General features: G+C 37.0%; 1 protein-coding gene across 1 annotated transcript in view; it reads right to left on the minus strand.

Annotated features, from left to right (window-relative positions):
* The window catches only part of LOC109849378 (putative SWI/SNF-related matrix-associated actin-dependent regulator of chromatin subfamily A member 3-like 1), a 10063-nt gene extending 9135 nt beyond the window's left edge, over positions 1–928 (minus strand). Inside the window, 2 exon segments of the mRNA XM_020419199.1 lie at positions 1–554; positions 557–928. The exon segment at positions 1–554 is cut by the window's left edge and continues 12 nt beyond it. Coding sequence (XP_020274788.1) covers positions 1–554; positions 557–854 — 852 coding nt within the window. The 5' untranslated portion in view covers positions 855–928.

The following is a 9310-nucleotide window of genomic DNA, read 5'->3' on the forward strand; positions in this document are numbered from 1 at the left end:
AGGCCTGTTGCTATTAGTAGCAATAAGAGAAAGCAGGGTGAGCGTCTTGCCCAGACCCATTTCGTCAGCAAAGATCCCACCATTGAGGGGCTCGGGACGCTCCCGGGTGTTGTGGTTGGTGAGCACATTCAAGAAACAACCATCTTCTTCCCTCTCCTCCCAGAAAGGGGGTAACCCGCCCGAATTCTCCCTTGACACCAGCCATCCCAGACCTTCCTTCTGGTGCTGAAATAGCTCGGACGCAATCACCTCCCTATTCGGCTCCATCGGAGCAGGCAGCAGGCTCTCGTCCCTGCCGACCAGGGCAAATATATCATCGACGCTCCTCTGGTCCTCCTTCTTCTTCTTCCTCCTGTTATTGTTCTCACCCTGCACGATGGCGGACTCGGAGAGAGAGAACTCGTGATCAGAGCTGGAGATGAGGTGGAGGCCGGCGGAGGAGAGAGCCAAACGAACGGTGGAGAAGGCCTCGGGGAGGGCGAAGATATGGATCTGGCACGGGAGCCTGAAGGGATTAGGGTTCTTTGGGGGTTTAGGCACGATGCCCTCAACACAATCACATACCCATGAAGGGATTCACCGAGCTTGCGCGCTCGGAGACCAGCGCAGGACTTGAGGACCTTGATGGCGTTGGGATCAAATGGGTTGAGGGGCTCGCGGACCAGCACCATCTCCCGTCCGTTGATGCGGCCCGTGTAGTATCTTAGGCCCACGATGTTGGTGATGACGAAGCCCATGACGTACGACTCCGAGAGAGGCTGAGAGCTCTCTTCGTCGTCCACACCGCCGCCTCCTTCCAGAAATTGACTCCACCCTTCATTTTCTTCTTCTGCTACCCCTACTTCCATCATCATGAGAATTGAGAAGAGGGTTTTAAAACTTTGAAAGAATTACAGACTCATGGTGTGTTTGGGACATGAGTGGCCAGTTTGGGTTGTAGAGAACGGGAAGGGAATTGAAATTTTGGTTTATTTTTGTTTTGGGAAAAATGTAGCTAGGCCCCTCAAAAATGAAAAGGATGTAGTCCAGCCCCCCATAGTTTTTTCTTTGTGTTTCAGCCCCCTCACACTCTCCTATGAACAACTTTCCAAAATTACCCTTTTCCATTTTCTCCTCCTCCTCCTCCTCTCCCCTCTCCCCTCTCTCCTCCTCTTCTTCTTCTCCAGACCCTGGCCCACACACCCACCCCTCGTCCCTCCCCCTCTTCGGGCCCCGTCCCCGACCTCCTCTGTATCCTTCGCCTCAAGGTCTTCGACTGGGCCGGCCACAAGCGCTCTCACCCTTACCGCCGCATCTGCTCTGAAATCTCTCCCTCTTTCAGATCCGCAAGGGACTTTGAAGGAGGTTCCCTCTCTTCGTCTTCGTCTTCTTCTTCTTGGTTCTTGATTTCGAATTAAAAGAGAAATGACGTTCGATCTGAGGTAAGTGGTTGTGCCTTTTCTCACTCTGTCAATATTCACGATGCTTGGGAATATGATTAAGCAGGATCACTTTGATTCGTATTATGTACGATCTTTATTAATTGAGCTTGAGTTGGAGTTTTTGAATTTGATTGAGTTTTAGGTTCATTGTATTGGATTTTGGGCTTCCATGTTCGTTTTATGATTAAATTGGGTGTTTTGATGTTAAATTATGTCAACATGTGAGGATTTGATGTGGATCTGTTTTTTGTCTTGATTTCTTGCAAGGAGATGCCTTGTGAGATTTCTTGCACACAATGTGTTTGATATAATGCCTTGGTGAGAAGAAATGGTTTTATTGGATAGAATGGTTCAATCTCAGGCGTGAGTTATAATTTGATGGAATTAAGCAAGATTTGAGACTGATGAAAAAAGTCTATGCAGGTGAAAACCCAGATATGATTAGTTGTTCAGAATAATGGTTTTGATTTAGCTTAGTGGGTGCCTTCCGTGGTGAGAGGGGAATGGACAATTGAAGTTTTTGATAAGGGAATGCTCTCTGAAGGAGTGCCTGAAGATAGAATGGTGAAGCTTCTTCAGATTGCATTGAAGTGCATATATAAATCTGTCGATGCTCGACCAACTATGAGTCAAATTGTCGAGATGATACATTCATTGAAGGAAGAAGATGATAGGTCTATTGTGTCTGAAATTGATTCAAGAGATGCTTAAAACTGGGGAGTCTGTTTTCATAATGTACTGGAATTTATGTATATGTACTGTTTGACTATTATTATTTGCTAGTGTATATGTGTTGGTCACATATGAGGAGGTGGGAAAATATTGTTTATTTGTTACACTGATAACATAGGTGGTATTAGTCCAAATGGTGCTTTCAAACTCAAATTAGTAAATGAGGATGTCTATTTCTTGTTGATTTCTTGTTTCATAGTCTCCTTGACATTAGAAATTAAATAGATTCCTGTCACATATTTTAGTTAATGAAATGTGGTAGAGACACTAATTGCATTATTTCAAATAATGATGGGTCATCCCTGTGTTGCTAGTCCAAATAGCACTTTCAAGTTGAAATTTGACAAAACCTAGTACTGATTTGCATGAAGCGTGTACTCATAACATGTTGACTTTCAACTAAACATATTAACGTTCATTATAACATGTTAACTTTCAGCTGAACATGTTAACTTGTATCATAATATGTTAACATTCATTATTACATGCTAACTTTCATCATAATATATTAAATTGAAGCTATAATAGTTACATGTTAAGATTATTGAGTTCTTGAATATCTTTGGCAGAAAAACTAGTAGAAAAACAAAATGGAAAATAAAAACAAGAGAAAGAAAGGAAAAATTGTTAACTGTAATAGTTATATGTTGACTTTTAGCAGAACATGTTAATTTTCATCATAGTATGTTAACTTTTCATATTGAATGTTAACTTTCGTTGTTTTATGTTAACTTTCATCCAAACCTGTTAACTTTCACTGTTTTATTTTCATAGAAGCGTTTAAAAAATCTATGAATGTAATTAGTTATTGGTGTGGATTGCTTATTAGTATAATACTTTTGGTAGAGCAATGTAGGTTATCAAGACTTTTGTAGCATATTGTATTATATTTTTATAATATCTAAGATTGTAAGTCCAATCATATCGTTTATTCAAGCAATATCAGCTGTAAGAATGTAAAAATTTTATTATGGTGAACATTAACATGTTTAGTTAAAAGTTAACATGTTATGATGAACGTTAGCATGTTCAGTTAAATGTTAACATATTATGGTGAAAGTTAACATGTAATAGTGAAGGTTAACATATTATGATGAAAGTTATTATGTTCAGCTGATAGTTAACATGCTATGAAGAAAGTTAACATATTATTATGAAAGTTAGCATATAAACCTAAACGTTAACATATATACCTAAAAGATAACATATATAGATGAGAATTAACATGCTCACGTGAAAGTTAACATGTTTAGGTTAAAGACAACATTTTAACTTAAATTTAATTTTAATTATATTTTTTACGCTCGAGCATATTTCAGAATAAAAGGATAATCACGACATGATTAGACTTACAATCTTAGAACTTTTTAATTTTTCACGTGTTAACATTTCAGTTAGAACTTTTAGTCTTTCAATCACATTGAATTTTAGTTCAAAAAAACTTGTTATGAAAAAAGTTAACATGATTTATGAAGAAAGTTAACATGTAACAGTAAAAGTTAACATATTATGCTGAAAGTTAACATGTTACGAGGAGAGTTAACATATAATGATGAAAGTTAAAATGATTTATGAAGAAAGCTAACATGTTATTATGAAAGTTAACATGTAACAGCGAAAGTTAACATATTATGTTGAATGTTAACATGTTCAGCTGAAAGTTAACATGTTACAAGGAGAGTTAACATATAATGATGAAAGTTAACATAATTTATGAAGAAAGTTAACATATAATGAGATTTAATAGTGTATCATAACTTAAAGATTATGTGCATGATTTGTATATATTATGTATGTAGGCTGTCTAAAAATCACAATAGATAGCTGATTCCCCCATCAAACACCGATGATGGAAGTTACAATCTGACGACTTTCAGAAGGTTACAATTTGAAGACTTTCACGTAGACCGATGAAGGTTATAATCTGACGACCTTCGCAACAACTGATGAAAGCTCTAATCAACAGCCTCCACAATCAACATCGGGAGTTATAATCTGACGACTCTCACATATCAAAGAGCTAAAGCAAAGATTACAAAACGACGATCTTTGCAACGTTCTGACAGAAAGAGACTACAAATCGACGGTCTCTTCAAACCAAGACGTGGAAGTCCTCCCCGCGACGCAGCTTCCAAATCGCTGCAAACGCAGCTCAGACGTAGATTCCAACGCTGCAAACGCAGCGTCTAATTGCTGCGTCTGAGCTTCCAGACGATGCGTTCAAGCTTCCAGACACCGCGTTTGAATGCAGAATTCATGCCAGAATGCAGGATCTGCGTTTGACTCGTTCAAACACGAGCTGAACGGTTTCAAAACCGTTTCCCATGATCTGAGGGAATCACAACTCCACTCAGGAGTAATTTAAGGGGCGGTTACATCCCATTAGCCCCACTTAGGAGCGAATTAAGGGGGCGGTTACACCCCTTAATCCCCTATAAATAACTAAGAAATCAGCTTAGTTAGGGGGCGGATCCTGAATCTTTGAGGCTGGATTTTGGAGACTGGAGCTTTCATTCTTCTTTTTGATAGCAAAGAAGGAATCTTGGGGGCTGGCTTTTGGATCCTTCTCTTGGGCAGAAAAGAAGAGATTCTTGGCTTGTCTAACCAATTACGGTTAAGATCAATCAACTCATCAAGAGTTCTAAAACTTGCTTTGCAAGTTCTCCATAGCGTCAAATCGTGAGAAGGAGATACTGTTCCAGTGAATTAAGACGTGCGGATCGTCAACGGAGAGCAAACTCGACGCGAGCATTCGAGGGAGGCACTCCATCGCCACCGTGAAGAACCCAGAATTAAACAAAGGGGAGAATCAAATTCATTCTCCTCTCTTTTGTAATCAAGGAATTCAAATTGTAATCGAGAGTTGAGAGAGTTATAAATATTCTTTTTCTAAGCAGTTAGAGAGAATAAAATCAGATATAATTCTTTTATTATTTTCTTATTACAAAATTTTTACACAAACAATGTACACAATAACCTCAAGATTATGTACATATTATGTACCATAATATTCAGGTTTTGATACATATAATTTATATATAATCTTCATTTTTATTATGCACATTAAGTTCTATTTGAATGAAGTTGTACATATTCACATGACAACCACAATACATGTCACATACAATCACAATAAGTTACACCAAAATTGATCACTAAATAGACACAATACATTTCATTAAATTTTGATCTAAGTACAACCAAACACCAAAATTGATCACTAAATAGACACAATACATTTCATTAAATTTTGATCTAAGTACAACCAAACCACAAGAACACATAGTATAATTAACTAAAACAATACATTTCATTAAATTTTGATCTAAGTACAACCAAACCACAAGAACACATAGTATAATTAACTAAACAATAAAACATGACACGTTACAAGCAATTCTAGATGTAACATAAGAATCATAAGTACAACAATCTTAGAATTGAGTAGTAGTCACTAGAGGATGATTCGACATTCCACAACTATAAAAATTATAACCCACGTCTGAGATTGAGCCATTCTCTCCAATAAAATTATTTCTTCTCACTGAGGTATTATATCAAACACCTTGTGTGCAAGCAATCCCCATTAGTTTGGGCTTCAAAGACCAATCAAAGGTCTTCCCAAATCGAGCCAATATCCCTCTGCATCCAAATCATCTCATATTCACAATCCTCGTCATCCTTCTCTTTAGATGAAACTACCAAGTTCCTTCCAATCGATCTGATAGAATTCATGCATTCGCTCAACCAGTTCCAACATCCAAAACCATTTGTTGGCCAAATGATGAGCAAAACAAGAGTCATAATAAATTGATCTAGGTACCTGATATTAGTAACCCCAATAAAAAGCATAAACATTAGGAAGTAATTGATAATGTAGCACGAGAGGACCATTCAAGTGAACAACATGTGTTGGAAGCCTCACCTTTACCATAAATAACATAAATTTTTCACCAGTCTCAAATTTTGCTTAATTCCATCATGCAAGACTTCATTTCCCTTTCAATTCGAAATCAAGAACCAAGAAGAAGAAGAAGAAGAAGAGAGAGAGAGGACCTCCTTCAATATCCCTTGCAGATATGAAAGAGGGAGAGATTTAAGCTCATAGCAAATGTGACGGTAGGGGTAAGAGCTCTGGTGGCCGACCCAGTCGAAGACCTTGAAGCGGAGGAGGCGGAGGAGGTCGAGGACGAGGAGGTGGGAGGGAGGAGGGGTGGGGGTGTGGGCCAAAGTCTAGAGAAGAAGAATAGGAGGAGAGAAGAGAGAGAGAGGAGAGAAGGAGGAGGAGGAGAAGAATAAAAGGGGAAGGGTAATTTCAGAAAGCTTTTTCTTGGGAGAGTGTGAAAGGGAGCAGAACACATTTTGGGGGGTTGAAACACAAGCGAAAAACTATGGGGGGCTGGGCCACATCCCCTTTATTTTTGGGGAGCCTAGATACATTTTTCCCTTTTGTTTTTAGTAGTTACATACAACAGGGGAATAGGAGGGGTATCCCTAAATTGGGGGTAAAGAATGAAAAGGTTTTTTTCTTCCTTCCCTTCCCTTAGTTATCTCCTAAACACATCATAAGGGGAAAAAATTTCTTTCCTTATCTTTCCTTCTTTACTCTCAATTTGGGGTAAGATTTTAGTTTAATTTGCCCCTCATTCCCCTCCTCTACCATTCTAAATGGAACTCCCAAATAAAAGTAAACTAAAATTTTATTTCTCCTTTCCTTCTCTATCCTTTATCCAAACAGGTCATTAGGATGAAGATGAGGGGGAGGGAGTGATTTTAACCCATGGCTTTTGGGAATTACTTTTATTTTTTAAATTCATAGGTTTTTAGATATTAGTCCCTCAAATATTGGAAATGCCTTAAATCCTATATAGGGTCTTGCAATTGTGTTCTCTCATGTTAACTCTCGTTGGATTTGATTTGAGAGGAATTATTTCCATATATATGAATTTTTTAGACAAAATTAACTTTTTACCCCTCGATCAGTTTTGTATTGTTGTAACTTAAAATAAATTATTTATAAAACAAAGCTTACGGAAGCAACTTATATAAGCGACTGATGTTTGGTAAATAAATATTAAAAAACATATCCTTAGGCTACTTCTAAAAGCACTCCCTTGTAAGTAAAAACAGCTTCAATAAACATTCAAAAATAATTTTGTCAAACACCATAATCGACTACTTTACTGAAAAAATGATCAAAAGCACTCTGAAACAGAAATACCAAACTAGTACTAAGTTGCTAAACTCATTTCTTGATGGGTTTTAACCAAAAATCCACTTTTAGAAAAACCAAAATCCTCTCGAGTTCTCTTGTTTAATGGTCATCAAAAGAACTTTAATCCAAAAATTAAACTTTTCAAACTATAGTAATCTTTTAAAACCTACATAGTCCTTCAAACTTCTTATCTAAGGTATCTCCATCTTCTCATTTGGAACATCATACAGTAGATTTTCCATTTGTGAAGAGGGGTGATTTGATAATTTCTGGTGTTGGACAATTTTCCAAGACCCTGTAGAATTTGAGGGGCAAATATGCAACTTCCAAGATTTAATGGATTGAGATGGAATTTCTTACAAGGGACTAATATCTAAAACCCTCTAAAAATAATTTATATTTAGGGAGTGTAAGAAGGCTAAATTGCACTTAAATGTCCTATAATTTTACTAATTTTGCACTTAGAAAAGACATCTATTTTCAAACAGAGCGAACACGAAAATGTCCAAAGTATATTGCAGGTAAATGCTCTAAAGTTTTAAATTGTTGAACTTTTATACCCTCTTGTTTACTCAATATAGTATATAAATACTCTAAATTTGTAAATGGATTCACTTAAATACCCTACAGTTTCTAAAGTTTATATTTTAATACCCTATGTTATGTGATATTCCTAGATATATGTTGAAAAAATGGGTTCTTTTTAGGGAAAAATATGTCCAGACCCCAAAAGCAGAAAATTCTTGTGACCAAGCCCCTTGCATTCTGCCCTATATGGATAAGTCCCGAAAAGTGACATTTAATGTGGCAAGGCCCTTCCACGTCAGAATCATACTAAAAGTATATTGTATTTTACCAAAAACCCGAATTTGCTCTTCCTATTCTTCCCCAGATGACGACTCATCCCCAAAAGCTACAATATTCACTTCTCATTAATGTGATATAATGGAAGAAATGGAGGGAAAGTTCCCCTCTTTTTTCACACTATCATGAACAATAACTATTTAGTTCTCCATTACTCCACCTCAGACGAAAATTCTCTCCATTACTCTCTCTATTACACCGACTTATCCTAAATTCGATCCATTATTCTTACATTCCCTTCGTAATGACTGAGAAGGATATCATCTGCATTATCTCTTCAGGGGATAAAACAATATTCATGAAGATTAACTCTTCAACCACCATTCTGGACCTCAAATTTGATGTGTCAGAGAGGTTGGATCTTTCATATGATTCATTAAGTTTGTCATACAAAGATGAAACAAATGAAAGCTTCAAAATTCCTATTGAGAACGAGGGGGATATGTCGTCTATGGTGGAGTATTGTCATAATCTTGGACTGAAAAAGGTTGACATACAAGCTAATAAAGAAGCAGATGATGCTTCTTCAAATATCCAAAAAAATGAGCAAGTTCGACAAGACACGTAGGTTATTGGGTTTTTTGATGTTAAGATCAATATTTATATCGTGGTAACCTCACCATCCCTTGGCTTATTCCCATACTAGATAGTTATGATAACCTTACGGCTCACTCTATGTACAAGTGCAAGTGGATATCAAGGCATTTTGAAGTGAAGAAAATGAAGAACAAAAGATAATGTATTTGATTTTTTTCTTTACTTAGAATATTTGTACAAGCCTTGATCACACACACGCACACACACACAATTTTAGAACACACTAACACAGGCTTAGTGTGTTGGTTAACTATAGAAATCCCCTATGTTAACCATTAGAATAGTAGTTAAAACTTAATTATAAAAACTCCTTTTTACTGAATTTTTGACCTTAGTAGTCGACTAATTAGAATAGTAGTCGACTACTCATGTATAGAACTCAAATACATGTTTCTGTCAATTTACAGTATAGTCGACTAATAGAGATTATAGTCGACTACTAGAGATTATAGTCGACTACTGAGGTGTTTGACAGAAACAT

Source organism: Asparagus officinalis, chromosome 7, assembly GCF_001876935.1.
Source record: "Asparagus officinalis chromosome 7, Aspof.V1, whole genome shotgun sequence".
Lineage (NCBI taxonomy): Eukaryota > Viridiplantae > Streptophyta > Magnoliopsida > Asparagales > Asparagaceae > Asparagus > Asparagus officinalis.